The sequence below is a fragment of the Cucumis melo genome, chromosome 9, assembly GCF_025177605.1.
Source record: "Cucumis melo cultivar AY chromosome 9, USDA_Cmelo_AY_1.0, whole genome shotgun sequence".
Classification (NCBI taxonomy): Eukaryota; Viridiplantae; Streptophyta; class Magnoliopsida; order Cucurbitales; family Cucurbitaceae; genus Cucumis; species Cucumis melo.
In genome coordinates, this window is record NC_066865.1 from 23,162,871 (window position 1) to 23,183,763 (window position 20,893).

Consider the following 20,893-nt stretch of genomic DNA (forward strand, 5'->3'; position numbering starts at 1 on the left):
TAATTAAAAGATAGATAGTTAAGATACTATTACTCCATTTAGTAAACTTTTATATTAAACAAAAAGTGAAAAGCATTAGTAGGTGTAAAAGAACATCTCATTTGGTAAAATTTCAACGGGAAACTAATACTTCCACAAATTAACTATGTTCCATCTATTATATTTTTTTAAATTTGGAGACGAGAGGTCACATTTCTATCCTCGTTAAAAGATATATTCAATCTAGGTAGTCATATGGTAATATTTGAATTAATCAAAATGGATTATGTTATAATATTTGACTCAGTGTTATCTTTCACCCATTTTTAAGTTACAATTATAGAAGCAATAGAGAGAAAAATCAATGAAATATAATGGACCAAAAAAGTATACCATAAACTAATTAATTCATCAAGCCTAAGCTATGGCGGCCGGCCAAGAACTTGCCTTTTTTGAAGCTACCCATTTTCTTTTCTTTTCTTTTCTTTTTTCACCTAACTCTCATCTTCTTAATCACAACTTGTTGTTAATCTCAATTCATTAATATATGATCATCAAAAGTAGCTCCATAAACTTTCAGTACCATCAGAATTTTCCATCGAGTCATCAGACAGCGGTGGTGAGTTCATTCTCGGCGGCGACACCATCATCCCTTCCGCCATATCCGCCAGCAAACCCGGCATCCCAAAAATTTCTTCTTCATCCACAAACTTCTCTATTCCCGTCTTCTTGCTACCATCTTCCATAGTGCCTACTTCAACCGATGAAGTTGACGCAACTTTCTTCACCGCCTTAGCAGCAGCAGCAATAGCGGCAGTGGAGGCAGCAGTGCGAATGTCAACTGGAGAATTCGACGCGGGAACGGGGTAGGTTGGAATGGAGGCAGGGAAGTTAAGGACAGCATCGCCACCACGGAGGGCAAGGGCAGCAACATCGTAAGCAGCCGCAGCCATCTCAGCAGTTGGAAACGTACCAAGCCATATGCGCGTCGTCTTACGCGGCTCGCGAATCTCTGACACCCATTTCCCACTTCGGCACCGGATCCCTCTATACAAAGAATGCTTCTTAGTTGTTGAAGAAGAAGAAGGAGGAGGAGGAGAAATTATAGAAGAAGGCAGGGATGATGGAGGAGGAGGTGGTGGTGGGAGTTGTTCTTGTGACTTAGAATTTGGAATTTGGGGATCAGTGGGGACAGAAGAAGAAACAAAAGGGTCAATGAGAATTGGTTTAGATATTGGGGAAGGAGATTTATGATCAAGAGATTGGTCTATTAGGCTCTCATTAATTGGAAGCGCCTTTTGGTCAGCCATATATAGTAATAATAATACTCAGATTAAGAGGGAAATATAAGAGAGATGTTTTTGTTTGGTAGAGAAATTTTAAGAGAAGAGATTTAGATATCAAATATTTAACACAAATTGTTTGCGTGTGCAAGATAGAGGGCAAGAGAAAAAGAAGAGAAAGAAAGCGTGGGAAATTCGTGGGAAATTTCTTGAAAAGAAATAATATGATCAACAAGTTGGCTAAGAGATTTTAGCTAGGGTTTTGAGTTGAAAGGGGTTTTGAATTTTGGTTTGCTTTTTTGGGAAAGAAAGGTTTTTGTATTGAGAAGAATCAACAAATTACACAAACACACACGGTTTAGAGATATCTATTCTAAAGATTATATAGCTTGATATTAGCTGTGTTTTTATATGGTTGCCTTTTTGTAAATGAAGTCAATATAAAAGGGCCACATGTATCTATCTCTCTATCTCTCTAACTTTCTCAATCAAAAAAATAAGAATTCTTATTTCATGTTCATTAAGGTTTTGGGTAAGTGTAGTACTTATTGGGGTCAATCACAATTCATTGTCAAGTACGTCCACTAAAATTTGAAAAAGTTTGGAGTTTTATTTAGACTAGGGTTTAACTTTGTTGGCCTTATTTTTTCTTCTTTACTATGGTTTGATTAATATAAGAGATGTAGTTTATATACTCTATTGTTTGAGAGCGTCTAAATATTTGAATATATACAAATTTAAAAAACAAATTTAATGTTTTTACTCAACAAATTTAATGACCCTAGACAACATTAAATTTTTTTTTTTGCCATGTGTGGAAATGGGAAATACATAGAGATCAATTGTCCTAAATTGAATTCAAAGATAATTTGTTATTTTAAGAAAGGAATAATATAAATAATCAATGATTTTAAAACAACTGCATCACTCCATTGATTTTTCTTCCTTAAATAAGATAATTAGCTTAGTTACCATGAAGGAAAAAGTGATTTGACCTATAATATATGAATTTTACCTGTGATATAGATAGTTATGAAAAAGAAATACTTTATTTTAAAAAAAATACTTTATTGCAAATGCAAGAGACATACAATAAAAGATATATTTATGTACGTTATAATTAAATTCATCGACTTGAATGCTCACCCTCCATTATTCACATTATCTATTTTCAGTCATCTTCATTGTTATCCAAATAACAAAAGCAAAGATCACATACGATATTCCAAATCTTTGTAACAATAATACATATATTAAGAAAGATACCATTTGCTTCAATTAGTATAAATACTTAAAATCCATGGAGATGCCAAATAATTTCATCAAGATTTCAAACATTAAATCATAACAAACACAAAATCAAAGATTTATCTATTTAGTTTTGAATATTTTTGTTTTCAAATGAGGCCGGCCGGCGGCGGCGACGACATACCGGGGATGAGGAGGTGGCATGTGCATGTGGGTTAATTATTAAGGAAAAGCTAATTGTTTTTACTCAAAAAGCATTAGGCAATAGGCTCTTTAAATGCTACACAAAATCACATGCTTCTGTTCCCTCCTCCTTCTTCTTCTTCTTCTTCTTCACACATATATATATATATATTAATTTTTAGAATCTCAACTCCATATTATGTTTTCCTAATTAAGAAACAATTAGTGGAAGCTTTAATTAATTAATGTCTGACCACTTACTTTTTCAAACAACACCACTTTTCATTCAATTCAAAAATATACTTCTCATCTTCATTGTCCCCGTTAATTATTCGTTTGAAAAAATATATATTTTTCTATATTTTTTTATTCATTTAACCATATTTGAGAAAAGGAATTCAAATAAAAGAGCTATTTATTCATTGTTTCAACATTTGGATGGATAATATGTTTATGTTTTATGGGGTCAAATTATACTTTTTTCTTTCTATAATGAAAACACTACAATGTGTTAGCAATAATTAATAAAATATAGTTACGGAAGTGTTTTAGTAGATTACTATATAAATAGTCATAACAACGTGTGTCCAACAAATATTTTATCATTTCCATTGTTAAATGGCAAACAAAAGTTCATTTACTCGTAGCCATGACTTGAAAATAAACAATAAATTTACAAGATGAGTTCATGTGGCTGAATGGCAGCCGCAATAATCACAATCTAATTAATTATTTTAAAAAAAAAGGTTATATATGAAGAATATACTATATGGTCAGACATTCGAATTATATTATATATATGTACAGGTTTTTTATTTTTTTATTTTTATTTTTATTGAATATAGCACGGTAGGTTTACCATCTAAGAAGTTAGAGGTTCGAATTTTTTTGCTATTATATATCTTTTTAACTATAAAATATGTTTATTTTTAAAAATATTATTGTTGACACATTTCTATTTTTCTTACCTAACATCTGTTTTCTTTGTAGGCATTCCTTTATATATGTCAAATTCAAAAGTAAAAAAAGAAAAAAATAATACAAGTAATTATTAATATAACCAAAAGTTCAAGAGATATATTACTGTGTTAGTGATCAAATCTTTACTCTTTTGATTATACTAGAAAAGAATCTATATATTAATATTGATAAATCATAGTAATTATACAACCAAATATAGAAACACCTCTAGAATATAACACACAATAATTAATTGAAACAAGACAAAAATGATAAGAGTAAAATAATAATATTCAAATCTAATAACAACTTTGAAGGGCTTTAATTTGGCCCCCACTCCCATTAGAAAGCCAAAAGCATTCTTTTTTAAATTAAAAGAAGAAAAGAAAGAACAGCTTTACTTGAAAAAGAGAATATATTTGAATTAGTTGGTGAGGGTCAAGGGTTTTGGTTATGGTGACAATGATCTTATCTCTGCCATTGTTTAGCCACCAAGGTTAGTTTCTCTAAAATTCCCTTTTCCATTTTTAATTATATGCATTGGAACCCTTCCTTAAAGTCTCTCAATTTTGGTACCTAATTTCTCTCTTATTTATTTTTATTTTTTTTATAAACTAAAATATTATATATTTCTTATAAAATATTATATATTTGATGTTTAGTTTAGACACATTTGCATTTTGTGGATTGAAATTTTTTTTATAAAAAGATTGTTTGAGGATTTTTTTTTTAAATTTCATTTAAAATATATGAAAGTTTTGATTTATAGTTTATGTTATAGAAAACCAATTTGATTCACAAGTCTAAAAGGCTGGTCAAATTTTTGAACTAAAAAGGTGATCATTTCCAAATTCAAAACCAATTAGAGGCTCAAAATTGAATCTATTTTTAGGTAGACTTAAATTGATATTAGACCAAAAAAAAAAATTTTAAATAGTATAACGAATACTTCAATTATTTTAACCTTTTTTTTACTATAGATTTTAGTAATTTTGAATAATTCATTTAATTTATAGTTTAATGAGTATCAATTCATTTGAACTTTTTTTTTTATTGAAAATATATTACTTATACTTGAATATATAGCTTATTATATGAAAATATAGGTTGGTATTTACAAGTTACAAATCCTATTTGAATACTGAAAATGGATTCTTTCAATTAGTTTATTGTATGGGTTAAATCTTAATTTTTATTTATTTCCTTTTGAGTTTACAACTTACAGATTTTAATATTCAACCTCTACTAAGGGAATAGAATAATAGACTTTAACCAATTAAGGTCAAATTGAAATTCATATACAGTAAATAATTTGAGGGTCTACAAGGGGAAAATATAATAAAATTTGAGTACTAAATAAAGAATAAAAGAAGATAAGTTAAAATGGGTTGGGCCTACTCATACATCATTGATTTATGTTGGGCCAAGATTTGGATTAGGTTGAATTGGTCTCATTTTTTTAGAGGAATTACTAGAAAAATGGAAAATTTGAAGGTTGCAAAAAAAAAAAAAAAAAAAAAAAAAAAAAAAAATTAATTAAAGTACTCTTATTCAAACAAGCATGTTAATATTTTTCCTACTAAAACACTCCACCCCTACCTCCAATCCCTACATTTCCCCATAAACTTTTTAATTTTATAACTTCTTCATCCTCTCTTCAATATCACCATCACTAACTTTTTCCATATCAGCAACCTACATTACCGAACACCCAAAGAAGCCGCCTAATGCTCTTTCGACCGACATTTGTCTATTAAAAAAAATCTGATTATAAATCCTCAAAAGGACGATATACCCAAAATTAGGAGCAAAATTAAAATACTAAAAAAGTCCGACATTTGCACGTCACATTGTCGAAAATCTTATTCTTCCGATTTTTGCTAAATTTTCAATTGTCACTCATTTGTCATTTCTGGAAAAAAAAAAATTAAACTAGATATACATATAGTTAAAATTAAAAAAAGAAATTATAAATATTATTTTTTGAGAAGAGGTCTTGTCCAAATCTTTATATGTTATGTTATTCCAATTATTCAAATTAACAAAGACTTATTCTAAGTATGTTCATGGCCATCGGCCCAGTCTAGATCGGGCCTGCGCAGAAGTTAAAGTAATGGTTAAAGAATGGAAAGCACAACCACTATACTAAATTAATATTTTATTTAAAATAAAAGTATTATTTAGTATATATCGTGTACAAATTTTCCTAATATAATTTACATTAAACTCATTAACTTGTCATTAAAAGCATTAGGTAGGATTTAAACACGTTATTATTATATGAAAAGAACTTATAACAAAGTGTATTAGTGCGTTTGACTTGGGATCAAAGGACGTTTTAGTTTATAATTAATTACCTTTGTACAAGGTGTGCAAAATTGATTTCTTTAGAAAAAAAAATGTTATAATTAACTTTTGGTCGAGTTTTGCAAAATTGATTTCCTTAGCAACCTAATGTATATTTTTATTTTCATTTTACCTTTTTTGCAACAAAATGTTTAATTGAACTTCAAAAAGTTAATCAAGAATACTACAAATAAATTGTTATATTATCTAGATAAGAAGATAATTGTGGTTATATACTATCATAGAAAAGAATTTATAATTAATTACCTCTTGTCCAACCAAACTAATTTTGAACTTGATGATCACTATTATATTTAAGGTTTGCAAAATTGATTTCGTTACCACCCTAATGTATGTTTTTATTTTTTATTTTTTGTTATTTTTTTAACAAATTACTTAATTAAACTTCAAAAGTTAATCTTTATAATTTAAGTGATTAAAGATCTTTATAATTTAAGTGATTAAAGTCCTACATTGTCTATATGAGTTAGAGCCTAAAGCAAAATGAAATAGGTTTGATAGGAGTGGATCATATATGACATATCCATATTGTTTCTTCATAAATGAAATTGTTATTTTATCAAATATATATAAACCATCATAAGTTAAATATCATTTTCAAATATATAAATGTCTAACATATTCAAAGTATCTCAAACAACTACAATCACTTTGTTTAGTCAAGGTTGTAAAGTGGCCGGAATATGGAGAGTCTTCTACCGTTGCTTCATCGCCATTTCCGATCACACTAATAAAATATTGATTTAAATTATTATTATTATTATTATTTAACATTTTTTTTAAAAATAAATTTAAAAAAAATACAAACCAGGTTAAACAGTTAGTTTAAAACAGTTTTAGAAAAATACAAACTTCTTTTCCCCTTGAAAATTAGTTTAAACTAGGTTTTAACTTTTTTTTTTCCTCGAAAACAAAGCATTTCTTTACAAAGTAAATAGCATGCAAAAAAATGGTATTTTTAATTATTTTTAGAAATTTAATTTAGGATCAATTTTTTTAAAAAAAAATTTGTTTGTTATGTTATTCCATTATTTGGTAAGAAATCAAAATTTCCTCATTATATTATGGCCAATGGAGTTTTAGCTTTTCTTCCTTAGACATTATAAAATTAAATGTTGATATTTAAAAAACAAACAGCAGTATTTAAAACACTCTAAAAAAAATAAAATTAAAATTAAAAATCATATTAACGAATGTTGGACCCATAAAACCAACGCTCTATAAAAAACAAACACCTACTCTTAAATATTAATAGCAAAACTATAATACTCTTCAATTTTTTTTTTAAAATCCACTATTTTATTTTTTAAAAGAAGGTATGTTATTATATGTTAGTAAAAAATAACTCAAAATATTGATAAAAAAATCGCCATCCATTTAGCCTAGATCGGGCCTGCCTAGAGTGAAGGTCAAAACTAAACCAATTTCTTTGATCATTTTATTGAAAATATGGAACATTCAAAATCTAATCCTCTGTTGTCGTTTTTATAGGGTGCAAATTTTTCTTATACAATTTACAATAAAATCATTAACTCGTTAAAAGCTTTAGTTACTGTTTAAATTTTTTATTGTTATATCAAAATGACCGCATAGCGCAGTGGATTAGCGCGTGGGTTCGACTCCCACTGTGGTCAAATTGTTATATTAAATTTTTTAGAGAAAGACTGTTATGTCACAAAAATATGTGCATAAGTCCACACCAGCGAGGCAATGTTATGTCACAAAAATATGTGCATAAGTCCACACCAGCGAGGCAACAAGAAGGTTTCTCTTCTCAATGGCTTCCATTGTGCTGAGCTTACATTTTGGGGATGGAAGAGCTCCATAGATTTTTTGTAATTTTGGCTTGGCTTGTCGGAGAGGGTTGTGAAAAACATATACTAAATTATTTATCTATGTGTCTGTGTATATATATATATATATATATATATTAAATTATGTAATTTTGGATGAAAAAAATATTCTAAATTTTTAAATGATGTAAAATCTAAAAGAATTCTAAACTCAATATAGAAGAAAAAAAAATTAAAATATATTTTTTTTAAATCATGTAAAATCTAAAAGAATTCTAAACTCAATATATAAGAATAAAAAAATAAAAAAAGAGAATTAGAACGTAACCTTTGTACTAATTCAAATCAAAATAGAATCCACTCAAACAGAAATCCATATTTTTCTCTATAAAAATTACCTCAAACAAACACAATCACTTTGTAACTCTCTACAAAGTTAAAATTTAGTCTTTTAGGGTTGTTAAGAAAAAATGGCCGGCGGAATTATGGCAGCTCCTGAGAAAGGAAAGGATTATCCAGGAAAATTCACATGGAAAGTCTTCTACACTTGCTTCATTGCCGCCTCTGGTGGTTTGATTTTTGGCTACGATTTGGGTATTTCAGGTAAAAGAAAATCAAATTTCAATATTTAGTTTTGGTACATTACTTTTGTCATCAAATTTTAATGATCAAAATCCATTTGTTTGATGAGATGAAATAATGGGATTGATTCTTTGTTTCTGTTAGGTGGAGTGACGTCTATGGACTCATTTTTGTCGAAGTTTTTTCCGGCTGTGTACCAGAAACAAATTTCGACCGATCCTTCAAACAATCAGTACTGCAAATTTGACAGTCAAACATTGACACTTTTTACGTCGTCACTTTACCTGGCGGCTTTATTTTCATCGTTGGTGGCGGCGAGCGTTAGCCGGACTTTTGGGCGGCGGATTACTATGCTTATGGGGGGATTTCTGTTCCTTGCCGGAGCTCTTCTCAATGGCTTTGCTGAAGCCATTTGGATGCTCATCGTCGGCCGTTTGTTACTTGGCTTCGGCATCGGTTGTGCTAATCAGGTTTTTTTTTTTTTTTTTCTTTTAATAAAATATTTTCATCTAAATTTATTAATTTTTTAACAGATATTTTATTGAGTTATTTTTTTTAATGCGATACAATTTTAAAATTTTTAAATTAGAGATATTTAAGATAATCAGTTAACCTAAAATCGAGGATATTAGGTTAACCGATTTTCTTAGATTTTTTAGTTTCTATTTAATTATTTATTATTGTTGAGATGTGGTTTTTCACATAACCACAGTTCTTAAATGTACACATTAGGGGTTGGGTTTAGTTAGCTTACCTTTTACTCTAAATGTCAAATGTACGATCAAACCCCATTTGGACATATGATTAAGATATTTGACTTTGGATCTGATTTTCAATCTCAAAATAAATAAATGGATAATTTTATGATGTTTTTTCCCTTTTGGGCAGTCGGTGCCAATTTACCTATCAGAAATGGCCCCATACAAGTACAGAGGATCTCTAAACAATCTATTCCAACTCATGATCACCCTTGGCATTCTAATTGCCAACGTTCTTAACTATGGATTCGCCATGATCCCCGGCGGTTGGGGCTGGCGGCTGAGCCTTGGTGGAGCTGTAGTCCCTGCGCTAATCATCATAATTGGTTCATTCACCCTGACCGACACCCCAAGCTCTTTGATCGAGCGGGACCGCCTTGATGAGGCCAAGGAACTGTTGAAGAAGGTTCGAGGGGTTGATAACGTGGACGCGGAGCTAGCCGATTTGGTTGCGGCTCGGGAGGCATCGAAGGGAGTGAGTAACCAATGGCGAGCTTTGTTCCAAAGGAAGTATAGGCCACAATTAACAATGGCCATTGCTATTCCCTTTTTTCAGCAGCTAACTGGGATCAATGTCATAACCTTTTATGCACCTGTTTTGTTCAAAACTCTTGGATTTGGAAACTCAGCTTCTTTAATGTCTGCCATGATTACTGGAGGTGTTAATTGTGTCTCTACAATTGCCGCCATTTTGCTTGTTGATAGGTTTGGAAGAAGGGTTCTTTTCCTTGAGGGTGGTACTCAAATGTTGTTATCTCAGGTAAACAAATTCTCTTAACTTTTTTTTTTCTTCATTTCTTTCATTGTAATTTGGTTAGATTAAAAAAATAGGCATAAACTTTGTCATTTGTTTAAAAAATATCTCTATATTTTTTTTAAGTTATAATATTACACCCTTAACTTTCTTAACATTTCAAAAATACCCTTTGAGCATAAATGTTTGAGAATTTTGTATGGATATTGAGATTAGACAACAGCTTGCATGAATTTCCAAAGGTTTTATATTCGAAGAGTGGTTTTGAAAACTTTATAAGAGTTTAGGGATAACATTTTAACTTTTAAAATATAAGGGTAATTTTTAAGCAAATGACAAATATCAAGTTCTTTATTAGAAGAGTTAGTCTTTCAGCTATTAATATTACTTTTCAACAAAATATATGACTCCTCTTGTCCTTTCAAATTTTACAAATTTAGATTGAAACTGACTCCTTTTTTACTTGTTTTTGTTGCTCTAGATTGTGGTTACAGTTATGATTGCTTACAAATTTGGTATCGATGGGAATAGCGGAGGATTATCGAAGGAATATGCTGGTGCAGTGGTGTTGTTCATTTGCACCTATGTTGCAGGGTTTGCATGGTCATGGGGGCCATTGGGATGGTTGGTTCCAAGTGAAATCTTTTCTCTTGAAGTTCGATCAGCTCTTCAAAGTGTGAACGTTTCGGTGAACATGATCTTCACTTTCCTAGTAGCTCAAATCTTCACTCTTATGCTTTGTCACATGAAATTTGGAATGTTCATCTTCTTCGCCTTTTTCGTCTTTGTGATGAGCATTTTCATCTACAAATTCCTCCCTGAGACAAAGGGTGTCCCAATTGAAGAGATGGCTCTTGTTTGGCAGAAACATCCTTTTTGGGGAAAATATGTTAGCCAAGAGAAGCCCCAAACCACCTCAACTTAGATGCAGGCCGGTGAGTTTAGGTTTAGTTTTGGTAATTCCTTATTTGGTGTTTAGGGTTTAGGGATCGTTTAAATTTTGGACTACGGTTGCCTTTTTCTTTTGAAATTATAGGGTTTAATTTGCTTTCTGGTTTTTTTTTTTTGAAGACATTAGCTTTGTTATTTATTCATTCATTAATTTTAATTTTATTTTTTTAGAACTGTTTAATCACTTATTTTCATGCATCAACTGTCCTATGTTATGACCCAGGGAAACTTTTTATGATTTTTTCTTTTCTTTTACTTTGTTGGCAAATCAAACTAAAAATGTACAAAAGTAATATATCAAAACATGTGAGTAGTTAGAAACTATTCTTGTTTATCTTAGAACCTATCACTATCTCTAAGAACTGAGGGTTTGATTCGACATTTGTCAAATATGCCACGAATTTCGTTTAAGGAAAGAACGTGAGAATGCAAATTAGGACACAGCATCCTCTTCTTAAAGTACTCTTTTTGGCATTATTTGAAATTAAAAGAAAAAAATATTTTCATAAATGTATGTAGATTAATTAAAATCTTAGTCAAATTTCAAAATAAAATTTCAAAAGTTATTATTTTTTTCTTTTTCTATTTTTTAGTTTTTAAATTTCGATTTGGCTTTAAAAACACTACTTCTAAAATGTTGTCAACAAAACATGAAAACCAAAAGGAGTGAAAGTGTTGTTTGTAGGTTAATTTCAAAAATAAAAACCCAAATTAGTTACCGAACGGGGTCTAACAATTTTCCTTTTTCACTTTTGGTTTTGAATATTAAGTCTAATCCCCGACTACTTTTCAAGTAAAAAGTTAAATGGGTAGAAGAGTTAAATTGTTAGCTAAATTTTATTAAAAAAAAAAAGAAGAAATTGTCAAAAATGATAAAATTTATAAAATATTTATAACATATAACAAAATTTTAGATTCTATTCATAATAATAATATAAGTTTACCATCGATGAAATTCAAAAATTGGTAAAAAAGAGACAACAAACCATAAATTATGTATGTATATGTCGAATTTTAAAAAACAAAATTATCCAAAATTCAAAATTCTTTCTCCTAAGGACGAAAGAGTCGTGAAAATATAACCAAACAATTATTTATTAAAGTATAAACACACGTAGATGTAGATACACATACATGAACTACTTGCACCATTTTTCTCCCAATTTGATTCATTTTGATTTTGCATTACATGGCAAATTTTGGCCTAAAAATGCATGCATCTTCTTTTTTAGGAATTTATTCTTCAATTCAAAACTTGTTCCAATCTAAACATATACTGCTAATTATTACTTTTTTTAAACAATATTAACTTCTCTTTCTTCCCAAACTCACTGCTTCTTTGATTTCATTTTAAATATTTCTATTTCATTACTACTTCATCATCATCAAAAATTCATTGTCATCACTTCGTCGTTCTATATTTTAGTTTAATGAAAGATTCAAATTTCTTACCTCTTAAAGTTCAAAAAAATATACTTTAAATAAAAATAAATAATTATTCGATCCATTTACTAATCGTAGGATAATTTGATAAACAAATAACTTCATTGGTTTTTTTTTTGTTAATATTTCTATAATTAATTAGTCTTCGTCACTTGTGAGAAATTGATAGCACAGTTAAAAAAAGAAAATCAAAACCTTTCATTTTTGTCAAAAATCAACAACGAATAATTCTTTCTTAAAAAGTTAAGTTTTATACAAAATATAATATTTCTAGATCACTTTATTAGTTCTTGTTTTATTATCATACTCTAAAATTTAAAAAAAGAATTCAAAATTACCTTTGCAGCATATTTGGAATAATTAAGAGTAGGAATTATAAAATTAAAAGTGGTTACTCAAAGAATAATAAAGATACAAATTAAGGCAAAAACTCATTACATTTGATTTTGTCATAAAACATAAATAGTTTGTCTATTTTGTCATTTTTTACGACTCTCTAAATTAATTAAAATTAAAAGCATATAATTACCTATCATTACTTTAAAATCTATCGACAAATATCAATTCTCTTACCCATTTTAAGGTATACAACTATGTTGACTAAAAAATTAGAGATCTGACTAAATAGTCACGTAACCCGCTTGTAAATACTCATCTATTCATCTGTTACGAAAAAATATCATGGATTTCACAAAATAAAAAAAAAAAATCTCCGTTTCCTCAAAAAAAAAAAAAAAAAAAACACCTAAAATGAGTTTGTGTGATTCATTTTTCACCCTTCTACCCATATTAACTACAATTCATAATTAAGTCATAGAAGGCATGTTTTGTTGTGTTGTGAAATCAACTTCAGTAATAAAAAAAAGATAAGAACAATCAATCAATTGTTACACATTAGATTAAACATAGATGTAGTTGTGTGTAAAACGTAACATTACCTAAATTGAATGGTTTGCTTTGTCTTAAAATAGGAAGTTGGAATGGGGGAATCATATCGAACAAATTCATGAACACACTAGAAAAATAATATATGAATTCCCCATTGCACAAATTACAAAATCCCTTTCTTTTTCATACCCGAAGAAAATAATTAATGTAAGTCAACCATTCTAAATATTTGATCCAAATTAATGGACCCTTTCTTTGTTCTTCCAAGTCCGACACTATTACTTCTTCTTCTTCTTCTTCTTCTTCTTCTTCTTCTTCTTCTTCTTCTTTTCTTCTCCTACTAGATTAATTATTCTCTTCAAAATTAAAAATAAGCCTGTAGCAGCTTCTATTTACTTTTATCATTATTATTTTACTTAGTTTAAATTAGGTATTTAAAAAATTATATCTTTGTTGTCAACTTTTACGAACGATTTAGTTTATACGATTTCAAATTTGTAAAGATTACTTTTTCGTAAGACATTGTATCAAACTTTGATTACAAATTTGACCCTCAAACTTTGGTAAATAGTTTCAAGATTCACCATGTTTTTACCCTTCTTTTCAAGGGGGGAAGTTGCACTATTAGTAAAAGATTATAAAAAATATTAGGCTATCTCCAAATTTTGAAATTTGCAAGAATGACAGTAAAACAAGTCATCCAACCTTATCACTTAATTTGAAAAAGATTGAAAAAGTCCCACGAGTGGTTAAAATATTTGATATTCACCTACCATTTTGTGTAGCATGATCACTAATATGCAATATACTATTGATATATTATATACTCTCGACATATTTGAAAGTTGTATGATATATTAGAGTATAATATTTCATATACTACTTATATATTGAAATATATAATAATGGATCATGTATGAAATGCAATTATATTTATGTATATTATTATAAAACTCAAATATAATGAAAATTTAACAAAGAAACCAAAGCTAACCTAAAAAACTAAACTAAATCAAAATATATTTAAACGACCTTTTGGTCCACTGATTTCTTAAGTTAAGTTAGTATTCGTACAAGCAACCTAATTAATTAAATAAATATTTAATTTGATTTTAAATTCAACGTCCAAAATCCCATCTATGGTAGAAAAAAAAAGATGAAAAAAATGTAACTTTTCCTATTATAAGTTATAGAGATTATGTTCAAATTTAACACACTCATCAACTTATATTAATTAATTGGTAACAATAAAGATGCAATGAACGATACACAAAATTTAGAATGATGGAAATTTTATATAAATTTGTGAAATTTAAAAAAGTTATTGCACCTTATAGAAATTGTATTTACTTTGTAAATTAGTCAAAAACCCAACCGCTATAACTTTTTAAAATGATCATTATCTTATATTCATAATCAGTAGCACATTCGTCGAAATCAATTACTTAAGTTAGAAACTTGTGTTTACTCGTTTTTTTTCATGGATTGATTTTGTAATATAATCGACCAAGTTGACATTTCATCACCAAGAGAGAGAGAGAGAGAGAGAGAGAGAGAGAGAGAGAGAGAGAGAGAGAGAAAAGTTGACAAAATGAACATAATCGTTCTCACACTTAAAATAATAACAATAGGTTACAAGACATATATTTTATGAGCTAAATGACACAATTAACCTTTTTTAAGAAACTAGATTTATTTATTAAACTCAAAGGGGATAATATAAAAGTGCTTTTGGGTTCATTAAAGAATAATAAACTAAAAGATAAATTAAAATGTAGATAAATCATTTAAAACAAATTAAAATAACAACTCTCAACGCAGAGATAAAAAATATATTGGCTAAAAATATATATATAAAAAAAAAAAATTAGTGTTTTTACCCTATAGTTTGTAAAAATTTAGCTCAAACTTTAATAAATATCACTAAATGGATTAAAAATCCATTTTTGTTTATAAAATTACACAAAAATGAGTTAATGCATAATCGAAATTGACAACTCAATTTGATAAAATTTTACATTAGAATTTATATTGGTTAGAAATTAAAGTGATTCAATATAGCATCCCATTATTCATTTGTGTCAAATTAGAAAAGAAGAAGAAGAAGAAGAAGAAGAAGAACAAGAAACCAACTAATTTGATGTCATGTCGATATTTGATGTCTTTTATTTTTTGTTTTTCTCTGTCTTTTTGTTTTTATTTTTCGCAAAATTAAACCCTCCGTTCCTAATTGACTAAAACACCAAAAACCAAACACCAAAAGACAAATCAAAACAAAACCCTAAAGTCTTCTTCATATTGATAACATTTTAAATGAGATCTACGACCAAGTTGTTTGGTTTTATTTAGAGTTATTTTATTTTAATTTTTTTTTTGTGGGCTTTATCTTCATTTGATGAGAAAATATATATATATATTTCCACCGAATTGTTATAGATTATTTTAATTTTTTTTTATTGGATATGGGCCTCAATGGTGGACAAATTGTTTCTTTTCTATATTATATATTACCCTTTTTAAATGTTGGGCGATTTGACTTTTCTCTTTTTAGTGTTATAGTTGTTGTTTTATAACAATTTCACATGCACCCCATCCAAAATTCCAGTTTCCTTTTCAGTAATACTGTTGTGTTTTGCAAATTAATGTGTTTCTTCCCGCGAATATAACAACTTTTAGGGGTATATACACAAGTTGGAATAGGTCAAGTTAGGGAAAGCTTTTCTTTACCAACCTGATGAAAATTAGGGTTTATAAAACTTGTAACCTTGTGGGTTTTGTATAATATGGGATAATTACTTAACCCAAAAACAATTTTTTTTGGGTTATTATTGGTCGGATTGGATCAATTTCTTCTCCAATACTTGAAATTAGCAGAGGGTGAAGTGAAGGGTGAGCGACTTTTGGTTCCGGCGAAGGGGGAGCTAATGAGAGGGAAAGGAGATCATTTTGTTGAGTTGATGTTGGGAAATAGTACTGAATGAGACTTGTGTGGCCTCGAACGAGAGAGAGTATATATTGAATGATAATGTTAAAAAACCCTATAAGACATCATAACAACTAAATACATATTTTATGAAACAAACGAATAATAAAGAACTAAAAGAAGAACTATACAAAGATTTACGTGTTTTTATTAGCTATGTCTACGAGTAGAGTGAAAAAAAGTTTTATTATTTTGAGATGCAACAAAGTAATAAAATTTAACATATTGTGCATATATAGCAAGGTTATTAAGAGTCATTTATATAGGACACTTCTCTTAAACCTTCAACAAAATAGGCCCAACATAAAAGCCCAAATGAAATAAAGAACCTAATCATATTAGTCGATCTAACGGTATCCACAACCCGGTTTCGGGTCGAGTTGAATTTAATTTTTTTTTTCATTAACACCTCTACTAGAAGAGAACAATGTGGTGGTTTTATTTTCATTTTCTTTTCCTTTTTTCCTTTATAATAAAAAAAATTGTTTGTGTAGTTGTGAAAGAGGAATTAATTTGATGTACCATGATTTTCAAACAATGAAATTAAAGCCTAATGCGCAATTTTCAAAAGAAAAAATCGTTGCAATTGTAAATATGATACACAATATTTCATTTCACAAGTCCATCAAATTAAACGGTGAAATGTAATTGTATATTTTAGTACACTAATTTCATTTCTATTATTGTGTCTCTGACAGAGATACTCTTTTCATTATTTATCTACACTAACTTTTAATTCACTATAATCCAAATAGTGAGTTGTAAAAAGAAGAAAGAAACAAAACGGTTCAAACACTTTTCACGAGATAGCATCACGCGAGACGTTAAAACTTATCATTTTCGATTTTTATAATTGTGTCTCTATCAGAGACACTCTTTTCATTATTTATCTACTTTACATTTTAATTCACTACAATCCAAATGGTGAGTTATAAAAAGAAGAAAGAAACAAAACGGTTCAAACACTTTTCACGAGATAGCATCACGCGAGACGTTAAAACTTGTCCTTTTCGATTTTTATAATTGTGTCTCTGACAGAGACACTCTTTTCATTATTTATCTATGCTATCTTTTGATTCACTACAATTCAAATAGTGAGTTGTAAAAAGAAGAAAGAAACAAAACGGTTCAAATCTTTTCACAAAATAGCATCACGCGAAACGTTAAAATTACTTGTCCTTTTCGATTCCGACAACGTATCTTTCGTGTAATATACTATCCTCCACTATATCCTTATTTTGGTAATGCCTTTAGTACATAATTATGATGCATCAATTACAATACAAAAACTTAAAATAAGTTGGAAAGGAAAAGGAAAAACGCCATCAGTTCAAAGCCATAAGTTTCAAATCAACACATCAATGAATTATAATCCTTGAAATTTTAACAAATATGCACGAAAAAACCTTTTCTTACTAACTTTTTATTCTAATTTCTATATCATCTCTACATTTCTAAATGCTACGATTATATTCTTAATTTGAGTTCATTTTTAAAGATTTCGATTTTTTTTTCACTTGTATTTAATAGATATTTTTTCTATTTAATTCCTAAATTTCAAAAGTTTCATTTTTACTTCTAATTTTTATGGAATACTTATTTTCAAACTCCAAACATATACTAATTAATTTAAAACAACTTAAATTATTAGTAATTAAACTAATTTTACTAATTATTCATCAAAACTAAAATTAAAATATTAAGAATTTGCACGATGTGTTTTCTAAATTAATTAAATGAAAGAGCATTAATTAGTAAAAACACAAAAGTACAAAAATAATTTTGGCTAAATAATATCGACATGAAATGTGTTCCTAGTAGGAGTTGCAACGGTCGATCAGAGTCAATTTTTACTGTTACCCTCGACTATGATCGATTTAGTAAATTTTCAAACCAACATAAACCATTGAAGAAAGCGTGTAAACTAGTCGTTGATCGATTCTATTATTTTTTTTCAAAAAAATTGTTGATTTGGATTTTTATTGAATCGACGCCGATCGAATCCCTCCTGTTCTTCAATCAAGTTTCTTTGATTCGATTGGTTTTGATCGATCGACTTATCTCGTAATCCCTAAAGTGGAAGTTAAATGCACTATCTCGTTAGTAGTAGTACTAGAAAACGTAAAATATTAAATGGTAAAAATTAGATTGAAAATTAGAGGAAAACTTAATATGAAGTTAAAATGTAAAAAGTAAAAATATAACCTTTTGAATTGCAATAGATGAAAGGAAACTGAAAACCAAGGAGACACTTAAGCAAATAAAAGAATAATAGTGACCGACTTAACCGTCCAATCGTTTGTACTTGTCTTCTAAGATAATTACCAATGGCAGAATTTCCTTGTTTTATAACTTTCTTTATGTATTCCATTAATACTTTCTCATTAAATACAAACAAAAATTGAAAATATTAATTTCTTAGTTATTTCAAAGTAGAATTCAATTTTCCTGCCTCTATAAATACTCCCTCAACCCTTTTCATTCCCTTCACACTGACCCATCTCAGATTTGGTCTCTTCTCACATTGAATCTCTCTCTCTCTCTGTCTCTCTCTTTGGAATTTTCTTGTTTCCTCCTTCGACAATGTCTAGTTCTGAATCTGAACAAAACATTCCGACACTTAAAACTCCATTCATCGAAGAAACAGAGACAAAATTCCCATATCGTTCTTCTCATGTTTTAACAGAAGCAAAATCCATAGCCGACATCGCATTTCCTATGATTCTTGTCGGCTTTTTAATGTACTCTCGTTCCATGATTTCCATGTTGTTTCTTGGTCGATTAGGTGGTTTAGCCTTAGCCGGTGGTTCACTTGCTATTGGCTTTGCTAATATCACTGGCTACTCTCTTCTCTCTGGTCTTTCTATGGGTATGGAACCCATTTGTGGTCAAGCTTTTGGTGCTAAAAAATTCAAACTTTTAGGCCTTACCCTTCAAAGAACCATCATTCTTCTCTTGATTTCTTCACTACCCATTTCATTTTTATGGTTTAATATGAAGAAAATCCTTCTCTTTTGTGGTCAAGACGTTGATATTGCCAATGAAGCTCATTCCTATATCCTCTGTTCTCTCCCTGATTTAATTGCTCTATCTTTTCTTCATCCTTTAAGGATTTACCTTCGTAGTCAATCCATTAATCTCCCTCTTACTTATTGTGCTATTATAGCCATTCTATTTCACATCCCAATTAATTACCTTTTCGTCTGTGTTTTCGAATGGGGGATTCGCGGTGTCGCTTTAGGAGCCGTTTGGACTAATTTCAACTTCGTTGGATCACTCGTCGTCTTTGTCTTGTTCTCCGGCGTGTACAAGAAAACATGGCCCGGAATGTCGTCGGATTGTTTGACAGAGTGGAAATCGTTACTTGGGTTAGCAATTCCAAGCTGTATATCGGTTTGTTTAGAATGGTGGTGGTATGAAATCATGATTTTGTTAAGTGGGTTCATGTTGAATCCTCAATCCACAGTGGCTTCAATGGGGATTTTGATACAAACCACTGCTTTAATCTACATTTTCCCATCATCGTTAAGCTTTGGAGTATCAACGAGAGTGGGAAATGAATTGGGTGCAAATCATCCAAACAGAGCAAAATTAGCCGCCATTGTTGGACTCTGTATAAGCTTCTTCTTGGGAATTGCAGCATTGGTTTTCGCTTTCAAAATCCGGAAAGTATGGGCGACAATGTTCACCGAAGACATACAAATAATCGAATTAACATCGTTAATTCTTCCGATCATCGGACTCTGTGAATTAGGGAACTGTCCACAGACGACAAGTTGTGGGGTATTAAGAGGAACAGCAAGACCAAAATTGGGAGCGAACATAAACTTAGGATGTTTTTATATGGTGGGAATGCCCGTGGCGATATGGCTGAGCTTTTATGGCGGTTGGGACTTCAAAGGGCTGTGGATTGGGCTGTTGGCAGCGCAGGCGAGTTGTGCAATGACGATGCTGTGGGTTCTGGCTCGAACCAATTGGGAAGAACAGGCGGAGAGGGCTAAGGAATTGACTAAAAATGGAATGGAGGAGATTGAGAATGACGATGAAGAAGAAAGTCAGGAACTTGATGAAGAACAAAAAGAAGAACAAGAAGAACCAGAAGAAGAAGAAGATGAAGACGACGACGATGGTGATGAAATAAAAGAGTGTTTGAATTCAAAGAAAGGAAGTGATATGATAGTGTGAAGTGAAAAGGTTGAATAAGGGTAGATTTGGGAATTTTGACACAGCTAGGAATGTTTTTTCTTTTTCTTTTTGAGTAAAAAAAAATGTTCTTTTATTGTATAGGATAGAAGAAGGGTATATGAAAATGAGGACCAATTTTATTGATGGTGTTATTATCCATAGCATAGTGAATATAAATTGAGTTTCTCTCTCAATCTCTCTCTCTCTCTCTCTCTCTCTCTCTCTCTCTCTCTCTCTCTCTCTCTCTCTCTCTCTCTCTCTCTCTCTCTCTCTCTCTCTCTCTCTCTCTCTCTCTCTCTCTCTCTCTCTCTCTCTTAGTAGATGTTGTTTATTTGGAAAAAAATGAGGTGGTTCCATTGTCGAGAATGAAATGTATATCATCAAAAAATAATAATATAAAAAAAAAAAACGAATGTTTTTATTAGATTTAGTACAGTGTAATGGTTGTGTGTTATTGGAATAATGGAATCATTTGTGGTGTTTATAGTATGGTGATACTCTAGAAACGTTTGATTTAGTTAATTGATTTTCTTTTA

General features: G+C 29.8%; 2 protein-coding genes across 3 annotated transcripts; one reads left to right on the plus strand and one right to left on the minus strand.

The window, feature by feature from the left end:
- Nucleotides 1-330: 330 nt before the first annotated feature.
- On the minus strand, nucleotides 331-1,525 carry LOC103482708 (ethylene-responsive transcription factor ERF027). Its single transcript, XM_008438988.3, has one exon. It carries the CDS (start codon nucleotides 1,287-1,289, stop codon nucleotides 534-536), a length of 756 nt encoding a protein of 251 aa, XP_008437210.2. The 5' UTR covers nucleotides 1,290-1,525; the 3' UTR covers nucleotides 331-533.
- Nucleotides 1,526-8,283: 6,758 nt separating this feature from the next.
- LOC103482709 (sugar carrier protein C-like) lies at nucleotides 8,284-20,551 on the plus strand. Of its 2 annotated transcripts, XM_051089854.1 has the most exons (5): nucleotides 8,284-8,416; nucleotides 8,540-8,865; nucleotides 9,284-9,913; nucleotides 10,389-10,800; nucleotides 20,290-20,551. In XM_051089854.1, exons 1-5 carry the CDS (start codon nucleotides 8,284-8,286, stop codon nucleotides 20,355-20,357), a joined length of 1,569 nt encoding a protein of 522 aa, XP_050945811.1. In that variant the 3' UTR covers nucleotides 20,358-20,551. The 2 variants fall into 2 exon arrangements, with proteins under 2 accessions (XP_050945811.1, XP_008437212.2); XM_008438990.2 differs by lacking the exon at nucleotides 20,290-20,551 and having other exon boundaries at nucleotides 10,389-10,880.
- Nucleotides 20,552-20,893: the final 342 nt, after the last annotated feature.

Bases quoted from the DNA above. Each gene is read 5' to 3' on its own strand.
- LOC103482708 (XM_008438988.3), bottom strand. From the start codon at position 1,289: ATGGCTGACCAAAAGGCGCTTCCAATTAATGAGAGCCTAATAGACCAA.
- LOC103482709 (XM_051089854.1), top strand. From the start codon at position 8,284: ATGGCCGGCGGAATTATGGCAGCTCCTGAGAAAGGAAAGGATTATCCA. The intron at 8,866-9,283 runs GTTTTTTTTTTT...CCTTTTGGGCAG, and splicing joins GCATCGGTTGTGCTAATCAG to TCGGTGCCAATTTACCTATC. The intron at 10,801-20,289 runs GCCAAGAGAAGC...AAGAAGATGAAG, and splicing joins TTTTTGGGGAAAATATGTTA to ACGACGACGATGGTGATGAA.